Below are 24788 nucleotides of genomic sequence, written 5' to 3'. Positions count from 1 at the left end.
TATGGCAGTCATTCTTAGAGATTGTGAGGTCTGTTGGAAACTAGGCAATTCAAGTTTATAAATCTTTGGAATGTCCAGGGTGGGAGAAAGAACTCTCTTTCAGACAAGTGTGAATGTTGCAGCTGGCCAGCTTGATTAGCATCGAATGGCCTTTCAACTTCAAAGCCTGGTTGCTTCCTGCCTGGGAGAATCCTTTGATGGGAGGTGTTAGCTGGCCCTGATTGTTTACTGTCCAGAATTCACCTGTTATTTAAGTGTTGCTCTTTATTTACTGTCTTGATTTACCTGGAGGTGCCTAGCTCTTTGACTCAGTGGAATCAGTATCACTAAGGCTGCACTTAATAAGGCAGTCAAACATACATCACTCATAAGTCACATAACTTTCCATGGAGCATACACTATTTGGAAAACATTAATATCTGAGAAAAGTAGAAAAACTGCTTTCTAGCTGGAAAAGCCAGCATGTTTCCATTCTACTTCCTGGAAAACTCTGTAGTGTTTAACCTTCTAAAATCCCTTAATTAATGAGATTCTTTTTTAAAAAAGGAAGTCATATTGTGTGTGTAATGAGGAAAACAACCTTTCGTTAAAAAATTAGGAAAATACTTTTGAAAGGCATATAGCGGCGATCCACATGTACACAATACCAAAAAAATTGTATTTGTGTGTATACCTTCACAGATCAAAATGAAAAAGACCAGAAGTGAGTTAATCACAGCTGTCAGAACTCACTAGAGAAGATATAGTTAGCGTCTCTGCCAAAAGATCACTTTTTAAAGATGTATTAAGCGAAGACCTACATGTATAAACACATGCATAATGTGATGTATTTGTGGGTTATAAACGTTCAGACTGGGATCCTAGAGTTATTTTGGGGTGACTAAACAATTCAAAGACTCAAGAGACTAAAGTGATACAATTATGGTGGATAGGCAGAGAGAAAAATCTGATGAGATTATTCTAATCTTTTTATCTCAATGAGCTAGTTTTCTATCTGCAGCTCATCCTTATGAGAACATTAAAATCTACAATCCCTGACTGCCCTATAAAGTGGCACAGTCCATGTTTTACCACCACATTATTCCTGAAACTTTACACTGTAGAATCAATAGAGTTCGAAAGCACTATATTTTCCATGGCTCAATACTATGGAATTCGGGAATTGTAATTTGGTGAGGCACCAGAACTCTTTGGAAGAGAAGGCTAAAGACCTTGTAAAATTGCAATTCCCAGGATTCCATAGCATTGGAGCATTGCAGTAAGTGGTATCTGTTGCACCCCAGGCCTGAAGCCACCTATGATCAGAGCATCACACAGGAGTCCAGAGTAAAGACAAACAGTTTATTGTAAAAACACAGAAAAGATATATACAGTAGTCTCTCACTTATCCAATATAAACGGGCCGGCAGAATGTTGGATAAGTGAATATGCTGGATAATAAGGACAGATTAAGAAAAAGCCTATTAAACATCAAAATAGGTTATGATTTTACAAATTAAGCACCAAGACATCATGTTATACAACAAATTTGACAGAAAAAGTAGTTCATTACACATTAATGCTATGTAGTAATTACTGTATTTACGAATTTAGCACCAAAATATCATGATATATTGAAAACATTGACTACAAAAATGCGTTGGATAATCCAGAACGTTGGATAAGTGAGACTCTACTGTAGTAAAAAAAGCAGGAATAAGGAAAGAAGGTGTAAAATCCAAAAAGTCAGCAATCAAATGTCTCTTGTAAATCCAAGGCAGTTCAAGAACAATCTCAAAATCCAAAAGCAACTTGAGTCCCTAAGCAAAACTTGAACAAAGATGCACAATATGAATATGAAAAAAAAAACTCCCAGAATACTTGAATCCCAAAGCTAAGACAAGAACCAGACAATCCAGGTCTGACTGTGACTTGAAAGCCATGTTGCCTGAACTGTAGAGCAAAGAACCTGTAGCTCCTAATATACAGACATGAAAGCATTATGACTCCCCTGGAACTTCTGCTTCCTACAGAAGCGTGTTGAGAGACGTGTTGACTTACAAAGCTGGCTATCTGCTCAAATTTGCAGGCGAGCCTCTTGGCTTAGATTGATGTTACCAGGTGCGTTCCCATGATAATTTCAATTTGTCTTTGCTAGACTCCTTATCTGAAGAGGATGATTCCAACTCCTGTGATCAGCCTTGAAGGCCTAGAGCAGGGGTCCCCAAACTAAGGCCTGGGGGCCGGATGCGGCCCTCCAAGGTCATTTACCTGGCCCCTGCCCTCAGTTTTATAATATAATATTTTTATATCAGTTTTAATAATATAATATATTGTATATACACATAATATTGATAATAATATGTTATACAATATAATACTAATAATACCATATAATAATATTAAATATATGTTATATATTACATATAATATTACAGTATAGTGGTATAGTCCAATATGATGATATATAATGCTAATATTGTGCTATGCTAATAATATAATATATTGTATGTACATACAGCTGCTCCGAGTCCCCTTCGGGATGAGAAGGGTGGGATATAAATGTAGTAAATAAATGTAGTAAATGAATAATAATTTTTGACTTAGGCTCGCCCAAAGTCTGATATGACTTGAAGGCACACAACAACAACAACAATCCTAATTAACTTGACTATTTCATTGGCTAGAAGCAGGCCCACACTTCCCATTGAAATCCTGATAGGCTTATGTTGGTTAAAATTGTTTTCATTTTTAAATATTGTATTGTTCTTTCATTGTTGTTGTTGTTGTTTTGCATTACAAATAAGACATTTGCAGTGTGCATAGGAATTTGTTGGATTTTTTTTTCAAATGATAATTTGGCCCCTCAACAGTCTGAAGGATTGTGGATCAGTCCTCTGCTTAAAACGTTTGAGGATCCCTGGCCTAGAGGATCAGAGGCATTTATATTCTCAGGCCCACCTGTGCCTGTGTCTAAAGCAGTTTCACTTACTGGCTCTGTATCAGAATGAATCCCAGGAAACCCCACAATCCCATCAGACTCTAAATCATCAGTGAACCCATCAGGCCTGGCCTGCTATGGCTGAGCTACAACAGTATCAAACTGCATTAATTCTATAGCGCAGATGTATTCTTATTTTCAGCTTTCTTCTTGGGTGATCCTCTCATGGTCAGAGACCAATTGCTCATTTCTCCAAGATCTAAGGGATCTCCCTCCCATACAATGATTTAGAAAACAATTGCGTCAAGATTTATCTTCCATGAAATTCTATCATATTCAATAATCAGAGTGACATTTTTCATAATTTCGCATATGACAACTGAAATGCATATGGGCAAGTAAAAGTGTAGCCAAAAGCTATTAATGAGGAAGCACATGCAAACTTAAAGAAGATACAACAATTTACTTCTGCCTGAACGTACTGGGAAGAGTACGATTCCGTGGCTTCCTTGCCTCTTCTCTTTGATGAATTAATTGAGTACAGTCATAGATTTATATTCTACAATTAAGACATCCCTTCAATATTTTTAATTCTGAACGACAGTGTTGTTTGTGCTTACCGTGGTGTCATCTATATCTTTGAATTCACAAGCGATGTAGAAATTTGGAAATATGTCTGACCAACCGTTTTTGGTACAATTTTTGCTGATGTTTCCTTTAAAAAAGCATACCAAAACAATCCATAAACATCTAGAAATTTTACTCAACAACGGACTTTTTTATTGAAACCAACAGAATCTATAAACTTATATTTGTTAGGGTTAGAAACAATATAATAGGACACACCTTCAGATATACTGAATAACTCCCATGGCTATGACCGATGGGATTTGCAGTCCAAAATATTTTAAAGGTGGTAAATTCAGCATTTATCCACTGTATTGTCCTGAATGTTATTCCAAGTTCAGATACTTTAGAAACTTCACAACTATGTGTTAAGCTGCAACTGACCTGTACAGTATTGAAGAAATCACTTGGCAGATGTGTTATTAGATTCTGGTCTTTGAGAAGACTAATTTGGGTTATAAGTATGTTTGATGTGAAAGTAATTTGAAAAGAACTGTCTCCATAAAATCCTCTCATTACTCTAGTGTATTATTTGAGGTGATCTTGAATGGCTTGTGGCAGAGTTATTAAATCTCTCAAGTCTAGTCATGACAAATAAGTAGCCGAAGGAACGAATGGACCTCTGACACACAGCAAATTTCAATTTTGTTTATAATACATATTAAAAGCCTCATCCAATTATGAGAGGAGAAGTTCTACAATATGAAACAAATTACATGGTGTCCCTGTTGCCCTTCCAGAACATACAAGGAAATCATTTAGAGCTCTAACACGTAAATAGGCACCTGTCACGCATAAACTGTATAAAGAATTCAATTTATTCATACATATTCATACTTGTCAGGGGTAACTGGTAGATCTGCTGCTACTCCTGATTATGGGAGTTGCAGTTCTACAAGACTTTTAGCCTTTGCTGCCAAAGAGTGCTGGTGCCTCACCAAATTACAAATCCTAGGATTCCATAACATTGAGCCATGGCAATCAAAGTGGTGTCAAACCGCATTAATTCTACAGTTTGGACTCGCTCTAAGTTGAAGAGGTTGCTGGAATAGGTTACAGCTCTTGGATATCGTCAAAACAACCCTGAGCACCTCTAACAAGTACAGTACTAAAATCAAGTGGATTCATCAATTGCCCAAACCCTAATTTTGAACGTATGTGGGGCCCAAATACAATACGCAATTACACAACTACAGTATGTATATTCTACTTTAACTGCCATAGTCTGGAGTTTGTAGTGTGCGAAGGCACTAGTGCTCAATGGATGAAAAATTCCAAACATACCGTCCTAAACTGCAAATCCCAGACTACATTAATGCCCTAATTCTGAAATAATATAGGGCCCAATCACAATGCACAATTACAGAAACTATATTACACTTTAACTGCCATAGGTGTAACCCATGGCATCGTGGAGTTTGTGGTTTGGTGAGGCACTAGATCTCTCATGTATCAGTTGGGGTATGTTTTGGGTCCAAAACTATGGATTTTGCTTTGACATGTGGATAGATAAGTCATGAATAAACATTAGGAGCATGTAGCAAACAAATATTATCCTAATTGAGCTGATGAATCATCTGTATAAAGGCACACGTTTCAAGATAGAGATCGAACTTCATAGTAACTGTTCAGGACACTTTTTCTGATGCAGGCCTCTTGATACGAGGGTTGAATGAAAAGTAATGCCTCCACCTTCGTTACTTTGGTTTGGATGGAAGTATTTTAATAACTCAAACACAGAAATAATCCTTAGAATGGGCTCTTCAACTACCACTATTCACTTTTCCACATAATCACCAGACAATTGGATACATTTCTGCCAATGGTGAACAAGTTTTCTGAAGCCGTCACGGAAGAAGTCGACACTCTGTTTCCACAACCAGCGTCTCACAGTACTCATCATGCACAGATCTTCCGATAGCCAAGCAAAGCAATAATGTGACCAACACGCTCTTGTGAAATGCTGATTATGCTTGATATGCATGATACGATGATTGTCCTGAATCAATCTGTCAAACTTTTGCTTGTGAAACTCTGTGATCGCTGTCACAGGACGTCCAACTGTAGTGGAGAGTCTACTGAACAAGCCAGCACTGCCATCTGTTGAGGAGTTACGAAGGTGGAGGCATTACTTTTCATTCAACCCTTGTAGAAGAAAAGTCACAGAAACAAGCCATACTTATCCTGTGAGCCATGCAGATCTTCTTCTATAGATAGTCAACACCAAATACAAAAGCACTGTACCAAACACAGAACAAGTTCTTGAATCTCATGCCATTAATTTCAGCACATGGGGAACCTTTAAAAATAACAAAGCTTCAATCATAGAAAGGAATTTGAAATACCTGTCTTGCCGTCATCATTGCTAAAGATTTTTGGACAAGGGACCGTCACCGTTTCTCCGATTTCTGCAGGGTGCCAGCAAGTAAGGTTATCCCAGATGCCATGACATCCTGGGAAAATAAGTAGAAAGCATCCAATGTGAAGTTTCGTGAGTGAAATCAATCTTTCCAAGCTCTCTAGAGCCCTGTGGCCTTTGTAAAGGATATCTCTCATGAAACAAAGGAATTCTCCTCCCACATCAGACCACACAAGTAGTACTCAAGAAACATCTATATTTCCAGCAAGTACAAGTTGTTAAAGAAAGGTTAATACAAGTGCTGTAAAATGCATGGTGGCCTTTTTTTCAACATGGAAAGGGGCTTGTTTTTTTTGTGTGTGTGTGAATCATGCAGCACTTCTTATTTGGATGATCCAAATAAGTTTTGGACCCAAATTTTGACCTTTCCAGTTGGCTCAGGCAAAAGCAAGCTGCTGCAGCCATTCTCAGCTTGTGCATTTGGACCTAAATTTTGGACCCAAAGTGCTTGGGAAAAGTAATATTTTGGAGAACCCCCTGGTCATGCTGGTCGTTGGAAGAGTCTAGGAGTTGCCAACTTTAAAAAGGAACTTTTCCTAGTGGTAAAAAGAGTAAAGGTTTTCCCCTGACATTAAGTCCAGTTGTGTCTGACTCTGGGGGTTGGTGCTCATCTCCATTTCTAAGCCGAAGAGCCAGCGTTGTCTGTAGACACCTCCAAGGTCATGTGGCTGGCATGACTGCATGGAGCGCTGTTACCTTCCTGCCAGAGCAGTACCTATTGATCTACTCATATTTGCATGTTTTCAAATTGCTAGGTTGGCTGAAGTTGGGGCTAATAGCAGGAGCTCACCAGCAACCTTTCAATCAGCAAGTTCAGCAGCACAGCAGTTTAACCCACTGCACCACTGGGGTGAAAGGAAAAAGTGTATCATGATAGACAGTAATACTCATAATACTTCAAAAGTTGCATCTACAGTGTTGAATTAATGCAATTTGACACCACTTTAACTGTCATGGCTCAATAATATGGAATCATAGGAGCCGCACAAATTTTACAAGTTTTAAAAGGTCTTTAGCCTTGCTTGCCAAAGAATACTGGTGTCTCACTGGACTGCAAATCCTGGGATTAAACCATAGCAGTTAAAGTGATATCAAACTAAAGTGATATCAAACTGCATTAATTCAACGATGCAGATGCACCCTATGTGGGTTTAGACGTTTTTTGTTATGAGTCTTTAAAGTAGGAGAAGTTAGATCATTTTAGCATAATTAAAACCTTTCTAAATCAGACCAAGCACCCTTTAAAAATTATTTTTATATTCTCTTAAACCAAACCGAATTTGAAAAATAAACCTTTTATTGCGATCAGCACACTATTAGGGAACACATTCAATGCATATCAAAACAAGCAATATTATTTGTATCAAATGTAAATATTTTAAGAACAATTTTAAAATGCTATTAGAACCATTAAACAGCTATATTTTATCTCTGGTTTTGGTTGCAAAGTCACAGATCATTAAATATGTCTGTTTGGATATAATGTGGAAGTATCATTTAGCTAGTCTCTGCAAAACAGCATGGAAGATTGGTAGCCTTTTAAACCACAGGACAGATCCAGATATTATTGACGTATGTGTAGCATAATCTTAAAGAGGTTCTCTAAATTAAAGTCGGCTCACAGCGGATATGAAAAGAATACAAATGAATCTAATCAATCACAGAAAAACCAACAATTCAATGCTCGGCTCCTAAGAGAATATCCTCCCTGTAGGTTCATTACAGCAGAACCTCTGACAATATTAAAATGACAGAACTGAGCCACAACTCAATCACCCAACCTACCAAAATAAACAAAACATTTTCTTAGCTGTGCATAATTGCTTTTAAATTGCCAAGTTGTCAATGAATTTGCTAGTCTAATGAAGAAAAAAGAAGCTGCAGAGAATGGGAAAGGCGGTAACATGGTTTCCAATACTTCACTGTTGGAAATTGAAACACAGGTGGCCCAGCAACATTAAAAATGCCTCTGTGTCTGTCTAAAACTGAATGTTGTTTGTCTGTTGGCATTGAATGTTTGCCATATATGTGTTCATTGTAATCTGCCCTGAGTCCCCTTCGGGGTGAGAAGGGCGGAATATAAATACTGTAAATTAATTAATTAAAGTGTGGTATTAACAAGGCCAAATGTACAAGCTGAGAATGGCTGCAGCAGCTTGCTTTTGCCTTCGCCAACTGGAAAGGTCAAGATTCTCCCATCTTCCTGTTGAATTAACTGAATACAAACAACTTCTGCAGATTGAACTTAATGATGGAAGTTGGAGGAGAGATACCTGGGAGTGACAGTTTGGAGAAGAAACTAGTACCCTTTAGCAGAGAAGGCTAAAGACCTTGTAAAACTATAACTTCCATGATTCCATGGCACTGAGTCATGATAGTTAAAGTGATGCCAAACTGCATTAATTCCACAGCGCAGATCAGGCATGGGCAAACTTTGGCCCTCCGGGTGTTTTGGACTTCAACTCCCACAATTCCTAACAAGTTTGCCCATGCCTGGGATAGATGTTATTTTAGAGAGATTTGAAAAACCGACAGTATAATATACACAGCCCTGCCTACAAGTGAGAATTACAATTAAAGCAAAGGGTGAAACAACATTACAGCCTCTCTCTTGGGTGATTCTAGCAACGCGACACAGATTTCCAGACTGAGTAATAAGTAAACAATAGTTGACTTATCTCCTCCAGGATTTCTGCAGCAGGAACTCAAGCAGGCTTTTATCATGAGCACACTAATTAACAAGATATTTTGCTAATCATCCTTTCTTTTTTCACAGATCATATTTGTTTACAGAAATGATCACACAAGCCATATTTTTGTACTATAATTCACACCATTTCCGTTATCTGTATACTGTTTTTTTAAAAATACAATTAAGACAACAAATTTAACAAACCATTTTAGCATAGGGCTATGAATAACAAATCTTCTGAAATCTTATTAAAATGGCTTAATAAGAACCCAGGAAATACGCAACAATAGAGCAGCTTTCTGTATGGAGATTTGCTTAGTAATGAACCTATACAAGGCATATATTTAGTATGGTTTACAAAAACTTTTGATATTACTACTATTTATTTATTTAGAATTACAGTAGAGTCTCACTTATCCAACTTTCTGGATTATCCAACGCATTTTTGTAGTTGATGTTTTCAATAAGTCGTGATATTTTGGTGCTAAATTCGTAAATACAGTAATTACTACATAGCATTATTTTGTATTGAACTACTTTTTCTGTCAAATTTGTTGTATAACATGATGTTTTGGTGCTTAATTTGTAAAATCATAACCTAATTTGATGTTTAATAGACTTTTCCTTGATCCTTCCTTATTATCCAACATATTCACTTATCTAACGTTCTGCCGGCCCGTTTATGTTGGATAAGCAAGACTCTACTGTATTTATGTGTCTCTTCAGGCACAAAAGATCTCAGAGCAACTTACAAATTGTTTACTATAGATAGCTCTTGTAGTTTTTTAAAATATTGTTTTTAAAACTTTGAAAATTCCCCAAAAATCCGTGGGTAAGTGAAACATTCTGAAATTTAGTGGGCTGACAAGTGATTAATGTGTTTCACTCCAATAGTTTTAAAAATGAGGGAGAAATGAGCCCCTAAAGTTTCCCCAAATATAGTAATTATGAGCAATTACTATAACAAATAGTAATGTAATTTCGTTACTGTCATTATAGTAATGAATTTTTCACAAGCTGTACTTTAGAAACACTTTAGAAACAAAGCGCCAGCACCTCCCAGTTTTGTAATGACACACATCCCTACTATCTCTATCTATCCATCTATCTCAGAAAGAGAAGGAGAGGAAGCTGTCATTTTAGTCTGTTTTTAAATGTTTGTATCTCTGTGTGTTTACCGTTATAAAAGTTTGTCTCCACTAGATCTCTCTTTGAATGTGCTTGTTGGCTGAGAGGTGACGGGCAAACTGCAAAAAGTAAAATGCCATATTCGCATGTTGCTAGAGTGATTCTGTGTTGGACAGCCCAGTGGGATGAAGTGGTCTAACACAACTTTTCCAAGCTAAAAAAGCAAAAAATGTGTATATTCCCAATACAGCCTTCTCCTTGTCATGTGTGAGTAATAACGCATGAGTAGAAATGGATTTGGATCTTAATCCCAAAATACAACAGAAATTGTGAGCACTGTCATGCCCGATTCCACTCCTTTTTATTTAAAGAACTGTATTCATAGAAATGTTTGAGGTATACTAATTGAGGAGGCACATACATGTATACAAAATGTATCAGCAACAATCCACATAGTCTAACAGGGCCAAACCAAATCATTTTGCTGCCTGAAACAAAGGATCATGATTACACCAACTACCATCTTATATAACAGGCATGGACAAACTTCAGCCCTCCAGGTGTTTTGGACTTCAACTCCCACAATTCCAAACAGCTTACCAGGGCAGCGTGTCTTAATATTTAATCCGAAAGTTGTTTTAGACTTGGTGTTCTACATTTCCTGCCCATTAGCCATTTTGGCTAGGTCTTCTGGGAACTAAGAACCAAAGACTGAAAACCACTGCCTTTGGAGACGCAAGATAGGCCACTGATATAAAAACAATTTTGTCCCAGGACACTTCACACCATACAACTGAAGTACTGTACTATGATTCCACTTTATGCTGCCATGGTTTCATCCAGTAGAATCCTTGGATTTGCAATTTAGACATGAGTACACAGGCTTTCCACTTCCATGGGGTTAAGGGCATAGGACCCTTGAAAAGTGGACAGTCAAAATAATGCTATTATTTATCTGAGAGAACACCTCTCCAGGAATCTCTAGGTCCTCTGTGACCTTGTGGCCAGCGTCCATTGGATATTGATTATAGAATTCCACAGGAGGACTTATACATTCCTTATACATTCCTAGAGGAGCATTTTCTGCTAGATGTCAACCACAGAATTGCACTGGAAGACTTACAAATGCCCAGAGGAGTGTTCTTCATAGGAACCTCTAGATCAGGCATGGGCAAACTTCAGCCCTCCAGGTTTTTTGGACTTCAACTTCTAGTAGGTTGTTAGAAATTGTAAGAGTTGAAGTCCAAACACCTGAAGGGCCGAAGTTTGCCCATGCCTGTGCTAGCCTGAGGACCTTTATCACCGGCGAAAGTAAAACCCACAAATATAAGTGTTTCGCACTTATATTTAAAATGATGCACTGTGGGAATCATAAAGATCGGCCAACTTAGACGTTTCAAAGACTGCTGTGATTGACAAGAAAAACAGGAAACAGTTTAAAGGCAATTTGTCCTTGTCAGTAGAAGGCATAACATCTGATACAGTATAGTGATAACTATAGATTTGCAATATATATACAGTAGAGTCTCACTTATCCAACACTCACTTATCCAACATCCTGGATTATCCAACACATTTTTGTAGTAAATGTTTTCAATACATCATGATATTTTGGTGCTAAATAGTAAATACAGTAATTACTACATAGCATTACTGCATATTGAACTACTTTTTCTTTGTTGTACAACATGATGTTTTGGTGCTTTATTTGTAAAATCATAACCTAATTTGATGTTTAATAGGCTTTTCCTTAATCCCTCCTTATTATCCAACATATTCGCTTATCCAACATTCTGCCGGCCCATTTATGTTGGATAAGTGAGACTCTACTGTATTACAACTGTGGTCCATCTATGATTGCTGAAGTGCAGCAGGTTTAGGACAGCGGTAAAACAGGTAATTAAAATGCACTAATTCTGACTGGGTTGTCCCCGTAGAAACTTCAACACAGTGTTCTGAATGTAGTTTTAGACAGAATGACTCATAAGGAGTTCATATTTGTAAGTCTAATGTCAGAAAAGGACCTTCCTTTCATCTATATGTTTCAAAAGGATGATATTTATTTGGGAATGGCATATCTGTGCTCACTTAAGTCCAAAAAGATTTAATACTGAAAAAGTATTGCCTAAAAAATTGTTACTACTTACTGCATTTCCAAGAATCTATCCACATACATCATAAAATGATTAGAAATAAAAATGTTCTTGGTGAAGTGGGTATTTCTTTTCCCTAAAATGGTAATGTAGAATTTGCACAGAATTTGCTCATATCCAACAAAACATTAAATCATGAAGGTTCTTGGATTGTCTCAGCTAGGAGAGATAAAACCACTTGTTAGGAAGTAAGCATAGTCAAGGCTGGAGTCAGAGCTTGGAAAAGTTACCTTTCCAAGATTATTGTGCAAACAGTAACTTTTGCATGGTAGGGGGTTGGATTAGGTGGCCCTTGTGGTCTCTTCCAACTCCATGATTCTAATTTTTTCACACTCAAATTGGGCTGGAACAAATTCAGGTGGAATCAAAGAAAGAGATGGCCTTGGGCAAACCAAGGAGATATGAGTGGCCAGATTGCTGTGGCCTCTGAGGAAAAGAAGAGCATCACCACACAGCTCTATCATGCATGGGACTCAGTGGTGGGTGAAAGATCCTCCCAGGTCCAATTTCCAATGCTATGTCGTCTAATGGAGAAAAGAGTGGGGACAGTCAGAGACAGGGAGAAGATCTGAATGGGGTTTTCGGAGCAAAGAGTTCAGAGATTCCTTAGTTAACTTATTTTGTTATAGAATACACCTGTACTTATTTATGTTCTATAACTGAGTCTGACTTTCCATTTAAGAACCGAAATGGCAAATGTGACCACGAGTACCTGATCTAGGGAGGGTCCTTGAAGGTAAAAGGGCCAGGTTAAGTGGTGGGAACACAATGGTTGGAATGGTGGGGCCACCTGGAAACAAGTCCCATTACACCAGGCCACCCTCCATCCTGCATCATATCTTTCTTGGATTGTAAACCTTAGGGCATGGAGCTGTCAAGCTAACAAATTGCAAGATACTCTGTGAACCTTTGTGGTTAAAGCAGTGGTTCTCCACCTGGGGTCCCCAGCTATTTTTGGCCTTCAACTCCCACAAATCCTAACAGCTGGCAAACTGGCTGGGACTTCTGGGAGTTGTAGGCCAAAACATCTGGGAACCCCAGGTTGAGAACCACTGGGTTAAAGGATGAGATATAAATGCAGGTTGAGTATCCCTAATTTGAATTTTTTGGGACCAGAACTGATTTGGATTTCAGGGTCCCGTTCCCTGAGATTTGGAATATTTGCATATACATAATGAAAAATCTTGGAGATGGAATCCAGTCTGAACACAAAATCAATTGACGTACATATCTGATGGTGATTGTAAACATTTTAAATAATTGTGTGCATGAAACAAACTTTGTATCCACTCAACTATTAGAAAGCAAAGGTGTCATGACTCAGCCACCCATGTGAATGGTTTGGGAGTATTTCAGATCTCCAGATATGGGATACTCAACTTCTACTCTAAATAAGTAAGCTCCCATCAAACTAAATTGCAACAGCCAATGATGCTGAGAGAATGGCAACTGAATTTAATCCTACTGTTGTAGAGGATCACGATACTGGAGGATTTTACCACTATTTTCTTTCAGGAAAAAAAGCAAGCTCATCAAGACTTTGGCACTTGTCAAATTATACACAGCGTATTTATATTCCGCCCCAATAAAAATGATTTATGAAATGAAACAGAAAAATCCCTTGAAGACCAACAAAAAAGAATTGGTGAATAATTCAGAAGAAGTAATTATTTTGATTAAGCTGATTGTACGTCAGTGAAACAGCCATTACCATGAGATAGAATAAAGTGGGCTTGAAACCAATGTTAATTTGTATTATCTATTTTAATATGGCAATCTTGGCACTGATCTAATGAGATCCCTCTGAAAGGCCTCCAAGCTTCAAAATAGCCTGCCACGCAGCATGAACAAGCTGTTTTCTGAAAGGAAAGGCCCACTGCAGGTGCAAAACTCCCCATCCAATTCTGCATCGCACTAGACAGCGCTTTTTCATTTTCATCCTTTACTATCACACTTTTAATTTGGTTTCCTAGCTTACATGGCTTTGTAATGTTTGCTCTTTGTTGAACATTAACTAGTTTCTATTCATGATGTCAAATATGATTTGCCATGGAATGCAATGCCGTCAAAGGATATCTTACTAAAGATATGAATGCCAGACTCTTTATTTAGGATGAACCCAGATTCTTACATTATTAGGGAGCATATGGCCCAAACTTCCCATGAGGACTATAACTTGGCAATTCTATTCTTTCTGGGATGCAAGGAGCTCCATACTCTACATCACTGCAAGGCTGAGCATTGTTCTGCAAGGAGACAGCATCTGGTCCTCCAATACTTAGGCCAGGCTATCCCAGTATAGCATCCTATAGGTAAACTGAACCTATAGCAATCATGTACAAGCGCATGAATTTATTGAGGATGGTGGGACTTGTCCTACACATAGAAAGGGTGCCAGGATGGGATGCCCAACGTGCTTCCATAAAGCCACTGCAATTAGACTTCAGCCAACATTCATCGGAAAGCACTTCCAAAATTAATTTTGAATTACAGCCAGGCACTGGTTGTACTCTCACAGCTGCTGAAAACAAAATTTCTGAATAATCAGCAGGCAATGAAATTTGTTTACATCTTGTGAAATCTTCGCTTCCTGATTTCTGTACACAAGGTGTTCTGTTAACAAGGTGTTGTTAACAGTACAAGATCAGGTCAGATGGGAAGCTGAGCTCAGCTTTTTTAATAAACCTAAAATATATGGCGCTCCATGCAGTCATGCCGGCCACATGACCTTGGAGGTGTCTACGGACAACACCGGCTCTTCGGCTTAGAAATGGAGATGAGCACCAACCCCCAGAGTCGGACACAAATGGATCTAACGTCAGGGGAAACCTTTACCTGTACTTTACTAAAACATTTGAAAGCAGGGCATATTAGAGTGAATTATGTGAATATGGAACCACACTGTACGTGAGAAATCAAGCATGAGAGAACAACTTTAATAATATGTATGAATATTTTGGACTGGTTAACACCATGAGCTGACTTGAAGCAAAATCTGTGTTAATATTGGATCTAATTAGGTCCCTATAAAGGATAATGACCAAATGAACAGGTTATTTACTTGTTTTATTAGCCAAGTAGTTTATTGAATTCTTCGAGGATTGGGTAATCTAGATTTTTGGTGAGTTGGTAGTGGTTTCGCTGCAATTATGAACCCATTAACAAAGCTTCATGGTCAAAATCCCTATTAATCTGCTTTATGATACCAATTGCAAGTATCTAAAAGAGGATCCAGTCACCATAAAAATATTTCAGGATTCCTTTCCCCCTCCATTCAATTTTAAGCCAAAAGCAGCATTAGCAACCTGACATAAAAAAAATCTTAAAAAGACAATAAATCTATTTTAAAAAATCTCAAGTTTGGCAAAGCTGATTATTATACATATACTGAAAAATGAGCAAATTTTTGGCACTAATGAATGTATAATTCATGCCAGTGGCAAAGGACAGAAGAATAAATTATTTCTTTCTTTTGCTCCAGTGCTAAATCTCTGGCTCTGTCCCAGAGATGAAAGGCAAAGGTCCCTTCTTCTCACTCAAGGAAAATATAGCTTTGAAAGATGTTGCTAATAGGATTACTTTTCTCCATGTACATATACTCTCAGCATTGGGCTTGGAGCAGCCTGCTGGAATGACCTATGACTAAAGAACAAGGAGAAACCAAGGACAACTAGGAAGACAGATATAACTGGTAAAGTAAAGGTTTCCCCTGACATTAAGTCCAGTCATGTCTGACTCTGGGGTTTGGTGCTCATCTCCATTTCTAAGCTGAAGAGCCGGCGTTGTCCGTGGACACCTCCAAGGTCACGCGTCTGGCATGATTGCATGGAGTGCCGTTACCTTCCTGCTGGAGCGATACCTATTGATCTATTCACGTTTGCATGTTTTCGAACTGCTAGGTTGGCAGAAGCTGGAGCTAACAGCGGGCGCTCACTCCTCTCCCAGTATTTGAAACTGGCACCTTTCGTTCTGCAAGTTCTGCAGCTCAGTGCTTTAACACACTTCGCTACTGGGGCTCCAATATAACTGGAAAGGACCCCAAAAGCCATCTTGTCCAGCATTCTCCCAGAGGATGAATTCATTGCTAAACAATGCCTTGAGATGTGGGGATTCAGCCTATGTTTTAAGCCTCTGAAGAAGGAGAGTCCACCATCTTCCAAGATGATCCATTTCACTGCCAATCAGCTCTTAACATTACAAAGTCCTTCTTATAATATTAATTGGAGTCTCCATCCTCATCATTTGAACCTGTTTGTTTGAGTCCTATTCTCTGGAGCAGCAGAAAACAACCTGGTATATCTTCTATATGAGTCTTTCCCATACATCAAAATGGCAATTCTCAATCATCTCTTGTAGGGTCTGCTTCCAGACTTTTCCATATTCTTAGTCACTCTTCCCTGGACACATGCCTTCCTAAACGGTGGTACTAAGGCAGTGGTTCCCAACCTTTGGCCCTCCAGGTGTTTTGGACTTCAACTCCCAGAAATCCCAGCCAACTTACCAGCTGTTAGCAAGTGTGGGAGCAGAAGTCCAAAACACCTGGAGGCCCACAGATTGGGAATCACTGTACTAAGGAATAAAGAAAAAGACCAGCAACACAAAATGCACCAAAGTTTACCTTGTTGCTCAAGGAAACTGCCTGTAAGACGTGATGTCCTCTTATAAACTTGCCTACTGAGAAGGAGATGGGATGGAAGATTTTGCTATGTCCTTCAGCATGAAGGTGATAGATCAAGTTTTCATGAAAAGTTGTAAGTTCATGTCTTCAGCATTAAAAGTAAATTACAATGTCTAACAATACTAGTGCTGAACAATCAAACATTAGTTGCAATGTACATGAAAATAAAAAGAACAATTTGAAAAGATACACTCTATATGATTTCGTGAGGACAACTAGAATCGTTACAATGTGGTTGGTAGCTGTTTGGAGAATGAGAAAATGGTTTCAGCCTTGATTTGTGTATATTTTGGCCATTAACGTATTTTTATACAAATAGTTGGAAACAAGAGGAAAAAATCCAAAAGCTATTTATCATCATGGAAAGATCTGTTTTGCCACTAGAAATTATTGGACAGAAATACTGCGCTCAGTGTGAAGGCGAAAAGCAGAAAGTCTATACACATACTTTGTGGACAGTGTTTGCCAAAGCTTGGAAAAATTACTTTTTTGGACTACGGCTTCTAGAATTCCCCATAAAGTCTATGATCTTTTTCTTCTATTGTTAAGATAATCTTTTCCAAACCATTTTCAAACTAGACAACCACTTATGGTTTCTAAAAGAGAGGTCTCTTTGACTCCAAAGCTCTGGAGATGCAGACACTGAACCTACAGGACATATTGTAGCCTAGAGGTTTCTGTGAGTATAATTTTGGGGAATTCAAAATAATCTGGGATGGGGGGAATCAGATGGATTTTGCAGAAGCCTATGGATCATATACATACCATGGTTGCAAATTACTCATCCCTGAAGCAAAGGGAAACCAATTTTCAACTAAAGTCCCAAGTTGGGAAAGTTAGATAGATCCCCATCTATCTTGTTGAGTTGCTTGCAATAACTGTATTGGACTAATGTTTTTAAATGTGTGTATTTATTATTGTAAATTTGTTTTTATAAGCTATTATTTTTACATATGTTTATTGTTTTGTATTGCCTTTTATATAATGAATGTTGTGAGTGGCTTTGGGTCCCATTTAGGGAGAAAAGCAGGATATAAATAAATAATTATATCATCATCATCATCATCATCTTTTTGAAATCACAATTTCCAGATTCTTGCCAATTCACAAAACAAAGGAAAAATACCACGAGGAAAACGATATTAAGCTAAAGTCCCAACAGAGAGATTGGGAAAGTTATCTTTTTGGATTAATGTTCTGGTGATTGGCTATGGGGATTCTGGGAGCTATACCCCAAGTCCTATCTTCAAACTGCATCCTCTGTAAGACGTTCTTCATATGGCTGTAATCCTAAACAAAGCAACATAGAAATAACTAAAACATCCAAGGACAGAAAGGTGCTTGCATTGCTCTAGGACTTATGGCTGCCAACCACATTTTAATGCTGAGATTTATTAGGCATGGCATCTAATCTATATAATTTTTCAACCTGTAGAAAATCATAACATTTTAATCAATGATCCTCATTAAAGGTGTGATGACGGCTGAGCTAAAGCTATTTATTGGCATGTTTTATAAATGGAACACAATAGGGACAGAAGGTCGCAATTCCTCCCTGTACTTTCCAAACATTTCTTTTTCTTGTTGGCGCTGGAAAAACTTCATACTGTGGTCCCTTTTGCTTTGATCCGGTGAGAAACCTCAAGGCAGCTATTATCCCATTGTATTGCCATTCTCGCCTGTTATTTATTATGGTAGTTGCCTTAAAATCTGTTTAGGTTTCAGTGATTTGTCAAAGAATAAAAAGACAGACATCCCACATTTCCCTACCCTGCTATTCCAAACCATCTCACTTTGCATTATTCTTTTCCTTATAAAGAGAACAGATCAACCCTAAAAAGAAAAGCCTAGGAAGTCTATTGATAGAGTTGGGAAATCAAATGTCCTGTCTTTATCAATGGACAAAGAGAGTTTCCATAAATAGCACAGGGACCACCCTATATCTATTGCCTTCCTAACTTAAGCGAGGGCTTCTCCTGAGTAAACAAGTGTTGTTGTTGCATGATTTTAAGTGATTTATGAGCTATGACAACTCTAAGGTGAACAGAAAGGCCTTCTGATACTAGATTGGGGACAAGGAAAAAAAAGTTCAAATCCCCTCTGAACTCCTTCAATGTGAACTGTAATACAAATGCAAAAAACATCTTTTGAAACAAAATTAAACCACTAAAGAATAGGAGAGGATTAATGCTTTCTCACATTTGTGAAAAGCTCTTTTATTTATACTGTGAGCAGATGGCCTTGGTTGAAGCACTCACTTGTGGAAAATGTCACACTTCTGTATTTGCTTTCTGATAAACTCTGTTCAACTTGCATTTTAAAGATATAGCAAAACAGAAAAAAGAACAGACACAAAGTGGGTCTAGCAGCTCTCTTCCAAGGCTTTATATCTTCACAATACAATAATTACCCCATAATGCTTTCTAGTTTGGGAGACCGTTTTAGGAAATTAATGCTCCTTCTACACTGCCATATAATGCAATTAACTGTATTAAACTGGATTATATGTCAGTATAAACTCATACAATCCAGTTCAATTGCATTCTGAAACTGCATTACATGGCAGTAAGGATGGGTCCCCAGCAGGAAAGGATAAAAAAAGAATTAACCATTACATTGATTCTAAATACATAATTAAGAATTAAGTAGGAGGACCACACTAAAAACTTAGTAAAAAGCTGAAAAATGCCATCTGAGATTTCTTCACAATCTTTTCTGTTCAGAGCTTTGAAGAGAAGGTAATGGCTACATAAACATTTGAAATACAATTTCATACTGATACCACCAAAGACCACTTCCATGATTTCCCTTTCTTTGCTATTTTATATAATCTCCTTAGCTCTTTCTTGGTGAATTGTATGAGTTCTATAAGTACTTTGAAGTCTATCCATAGGCTACTGCAAGCAAAAGGGACTGGATGGCCCGTGAGGTCTCTTCCAACTCTATGATTCTATGTCTCTGATAGACAGGAGAAAGAAGGGATGTTTCCACACTATAGAGTTAATGCAGTTTGACGTCACTTTAATTTCCATGGCTCAATGCTATGCAATCCTGAGATCTGTAATTTTACAATGGCTTTCACCTTCACGGACAAAGAGTATTATTAGTGCCTCAACAAACTACAAATCCCAGCATTCCATAGAAGTTAGTCATGGCAAAGTAGTCCTAAAATGCATCAATTCTACAGTGCAGATGCACCAGTGACTATTTAAGACAATCTGAGATTGTAATAATAATATAATAGACTTTCTTTATATACTGCTTTATCTCCCTGAGAGGACTCAGAGCTACATACGAGGCAAACATTCTCTGCCGTCATAATTAATAACACAGACAAAATATAGAGACAAGGCTCCCTGCGTTTTCATCTCTGGTATCTGGAGATTGTGATTGACTTGGCTATGAGCAGGTGCTGTTGTTCCATCTTCCACACCAAGAAGGCTGTCTATGGACACCTTCCTGATTGAATTAGCTGGCATGCTGAAGTGGTACCTATTTATCTACTTACATTGCTGTTTTCGAACTGCTAGGTACACAGAAGCTAGGGCTGATGGTGGCTCGAAGTCCTGACTTTCTGATTGACAAGATTTCCAGTAGCTGGCAGTTTAGCCTGCTGGACTAGTTCTGGTGGTTCTGACTGATCTAAGGCTATTGGAAGTTTCTGAGCAATCAATTTAACACTAAAATGTTAACACAAATCCATACTGCTTTATCATTTTCACATGACATGTTCTTACCTTTAAATCCCACTGTTTTGGCATTCCTTAAGAGCTCCATGCACCTTATTTCGTCTTTTTCGAGTTCCAAAAAAAATCTGCATTCTGGGTGAATGCTATTCACCTGTGAAATTAATAGAAGAGCCTGTCTTAAAAGATTGATTTCACACACAAGATATTGCTAGCATTGTTCTGCAGAACCAAACATTTTAAAATTGTAAGAATAGGAAGTTATATGCCGACCTAATGCAGGAGTGTGGCTTCCAGGTATTGTTGCAGGATCTAATGACACTTGAGCTTCAGCAACTTCTGGATGTCCTAACTCAGATCTAGCATGTTCAGGATCATTACTTATAATATATTATCTCAGCAGTTCTTATAAAAATTCTTATAAAAGTAATGTCTCTGTTACTACGTTCACATTCCTCTGTCGCTGGACCTTTATCAAATGTAAATTCACCATGGTTAATATTGATTCATGCATCCTGCAATTTACATCTTGGGGCCAAGAGGCTATAAAACTAATGGTCACAAACATCTAGCCTAATTCTGAGACTTCTCTGTTTTATTCCCCTGCTTTTTGGGATGCATCATCTAGTCTGAAGATTGCTACAGAATTCAAAGTCTCACACATAGCATTTTGGTTGGTCTTAATAAAGATATTGCTTGACTCTTCATTTTTTCTCCCACTCTTAGCACAGCTAGTTCTGGTTGTTGTTTTTCTCATCCCAAAAGTTATGAGAGGTCTATCAACAAGTGGCAGATGTTGTTTTGACTGCTTTGGCTTAAAAACAACTATTAGTTTTAGAACAGATCATTTTGATTTTAAATGAGAAATTGAGACATCCTCAAAATACTTTGAAGTCTAGAGGAAAACTTACTTAAGCTGGTAGCAAGTCACAATGCTTCTGGAACATGGCCACACAGCCCAGAAAACTCACAGCAACCCAGTGATTCCAGCCATGAAAGCCTCCGAAACACACTGAACATCTCTATGGGGAGAAACTGTCCCAAGCACAACCTCTGAGGGTGACTACCATAGGTGTGGGCGAAACATCAGGAGAAAATGCTCCTGGAACATGGCCATACAGTCTGGAAAACTCACAGCAACCCAGTGATTCTGGCCATGAAAGCCTTCGAAACACATTGAACATCTCTACAGAGAGAATCTGTTCCAAGCACAACCACTGAGGGTGCATGCCATAGATGTGGGCAAAACATCAGGAGAGAATGCTCCTGGAACATGGCCATGAAAGCCTTCGACAGCACATAATAAAGAGCTGTTTTCCATTTGAATGGAGATTGTTCTGACAGAACAAGTTGAGGAGATAATGGGTTGCACAATGAAAATGCTCCTCTGATATATATGACGTAGGGAGGCTCAATCATTATTCTGATATTTGTGGTTAGAGGTGTTATGAGTGCATTGATTTTCTATTGGAAAATCTTTGTCATTTGTAGATGCATATCTATTTTAAGATTATATTCACATGCTTTCATGTTATCTAATAGTCAACTGTGGTTGGATCCTAGTACCTTCGCTGTAGTTTTTTAAAAAGAGTTAAACTCCTGGGTTGGAAAAGTTCATGACCTATCTTTAAGAGTCAGAAGATGCATTAATGGGTAGGTAAAGGTTTTCCCCTGACATTAAGTCTAGTCGTGTCCGACTCTGAGGGTTGGTGCTAATTTCCATTTCTAAGCTGAAGACCCGGAGTTGTCCATAGACGCCTCCAAGGTCATGTGGCAGGCATGACTGCATGGAGCACTGTTACCTTCCCGCCTGAGCGGTACCTATTTATCTACTCACATTCGCATGTTTTCGAACTGCTAGGTTGGCAGAAGCTGGGGCTAACAGCAGGAGCTCACCCCACTCCCGGATTTGAACAGCCGACCCACTCTCCACCCCCATAAAATGGACCATCCTTCTTTCTAAAGCTCCCCCTTTTAGTCCCAGCCGAGATAATAGAACAGTACCCAACAATGTATATTGTACAGGCATCAACAAAAAGATATCGGGTTCAACACAATCTATTTATATTATTATATATGTCTAACCCACATGCATATTCTTTGCCTTTTATTTCTCCCCCCTCCCTTCAGTGTTATATTTGAAAAGATCCAGTTAAAATAGAGAGAATGGCTTGCCTAAAACCACAGTGGGAATTCGTAGTAAAGTTAAGAGGAAAATCAAAGGCTTTCTGGTTCACAGATATATCCTCTTAGGTACCATGCTACATTTTATCACATTTTCAGCACGCCGCAGTCTGAAAAGCTCAGCTTCAAATCAGGCATTGTTGTTCAGCATGTCTACCAGCTGAATCAGTGAAAACATGTTCTCCTGTGCAATAGTCTTAGAATTGATTCCCACCATAAATGTTTCTAAGAGAACAATGCAACTCCAGGTGATAATAGCAAGACACCACTGACATACTCCAAGTCCACAACATGACCTGTCTACACAGATGTAAACATCTTTGGTTTTAAAAAAACTTTTACTCTCTGAGGCTGGGTCTACACTGCTCTATATTCTGGGATCTGATTCCAGATTTTCTGCTTTAATTTGGGATAAGATTCTGGGATACAGGGCAGTGTAAATCCAGCTTCAGAGAAATGTCTCTAAAATTGCAACCGTATCAATGGGTCCCTGAAGTTCCTGCTACATACAAAACCTTCCCAGTCTGCAACCAGAGTTCCAATTGAGATGAATATTTATTCCAGTCTGCAAGTCAGAGGTCCCATTCTATGCAAAACATTAAGTGAGCAAAAGACTAGAACTAATCTCAATTAAAAATCTTTCCAGGCTCTAAATAGCATGTTTATCATAATCAGAAACAGGGACAGAAACTTCACCTTGCATGGGGAACTTCCACAGGCCAGACGACATCCAAGGCTGGAGATGAATATCTAAAGAAGAGCCGCAATGGGGCAATGGGTTAAACCCTTCTGCCAGCTGAACTGCTGACCTGAAGGTTGCCAGTTTGAATCTGCAAGATGGGGTGAGCTCCCGTCTGTCAGCTCTAGCTTGCAGGGACATGAGAGAAGCTTCCCAGCTAACACATCCAGTTGTCCCCTGGGCAACGCCTCTGTAGACTGCCAATTCTCTCACACCAGTAGCAACTTGCAGTATGTTCTCAAGTCGCTTCTGACACAATAAAAAAAATAAACATCTAAAGGACCACAGATTTCTCATTTCTACTTGCCATATACCCTGGATGCAAACTCCAGATATTGTTGGACTACAACACCCATTGCATTTGGCCATAGTCTCCATTCTTGCTGATTTTTCCCTAAATGCTTGGCTGGGAGAAAGGATGCAGACAATTCCTAACACTATCATCTTCCTCCAGGTATGCGTCTTTATTAACCAATTTGAAATGGATGGCTCAGTCCCTCTTATGACTAATTATAATAGAAGCCCCGGAATAAACATTATTTTGTACACTACCAGTGAACTGCAAATCCTAATGCAACTGTTTGCTGAAAAAGAGGCTAAAACATCTCTTTTTCCTTTAGAACCCTTTCTGGTTCAAATATTTCAATCTTCTCTAAACAGTGATTCTGCAAAGATTCTCTCCAGCTAGGTATCAGCTATGGCCAATGACTATTACATGATGTGTATTATGCTCCCTTTCTGAATATTCCTTGCATGTCATATTGTGTAAGAGCATTTGTTTCCTAGCAAATGAACCAGTTTAATTCTTCTGCACATATGAGGAAACAGGATGCCTTGAGGCACTGTGTGATCTAACATTACCCCGAGGCTGAGTTCACTGTACTGAGTTTAGGGATTTGGAGACCTTTCCTTTCACATATTTACGAAACAGTCATTTCAGTAAGTAGGGGGTAAAGGCTGGTGCTAGAAGCCATGGGGCATCATTAATTAAATTGTCATTATTAAGATTCGATAGGACTAAAATCACTCTCAGAGACAAAACAATCTGACAGTAAACTAACATTTTTAGGAGGCACATTTATCAAGTTGAGTTAATAACAGGTGGTTCCTGACAGAACAGAGAATGACTGTCAAATCCATCAATCTGTTCCCAACTGGATGCATGAATTAAGCAGAAATGCAGTGATTCACATTATCTACTTTTAGGCATAATTCTTTGATCCGTGAGGGAAGGTGTCCTGGGGGCCATCGGATTTTGGAGATGTCCCTCTCGGTGGATAGGGAGAAGGAGGGAGAAAAATCCATTATACCCTCCAACATTTTACAGATTAAAAATTGGGTCAAGATTAGAAAAGTTACTGATGGGGAAGAACAAACAGGTTTGGAGAGCCTGCAGCACTTTGCTTTTGCTTGACCCTAATGGGAAGGCAAGATTCTGTTCCTTCCTCTCATTGTTTACGGTCAACACGGCCACTTTTGGAAACTGTGAGGGTGTTCTTCTAGAGCAGGGGTGTCAAAGCCAATTTCATGGAGGGCACCATCAACCTTATGGTTGTCTTCAA

At 38.5% G+C, this 24788-nt stretch overlaps 1 protein-coding gene across 2 annotated transcripts in view; it reads right to left on the bottom strand.

The window, feature by feature from the left end:
• Positions 1–24788, bottom strand: part of vipr2 (vasoactive intestinal peptide receptor 2) — a 55473-nt gene that overhangs the window by 20428 nt on the left and 10257 nt on the right. For both annotated transcript variants that reach the window (XR_009999724.1, XM_062957568.1), the window contains exons 2-4: positions 20355–20457; positions 5893–6000; positions 3541–3635 (exon numbers count right to left, since the gene is read on the bottom strand). Coding sequence is in view for 1 of the 2 variants with exons in the window: in XM_062957568.1 (XP_062813638.1) it covers positions 3541–3635; positions 5893–6000; positions 20355–20457 (306 nt within the window). In the remaining variant the exon portion in view is untranslated. The remainder of the gene's footprint in view (positions 1–3540; positions 3636–5892; positions 6001–20354; positions 20458–24788) is intronic.

This window comes from Anolis carolinensis, chromosome 6 (genome assembly GCF_035594765.1).
Source record: "Anolis carolinensis isolate JA03-04 chromosome 6, rAnoCar3.1.pri, whole genome shotgun sequence".
NCBI classification, from domain to species: domain Eukaryota; kingdom Metazoa; phylum Chordata; class Lepidosauria; order Squamata; family Dactyloidae; genus Anolis; species Anolis carolinensis.
The sequence above is the reverse complement of the archived record's forward strand: the minus strand, read 5'-3'. Positions and strand labels throughout refer to the sequence as shown.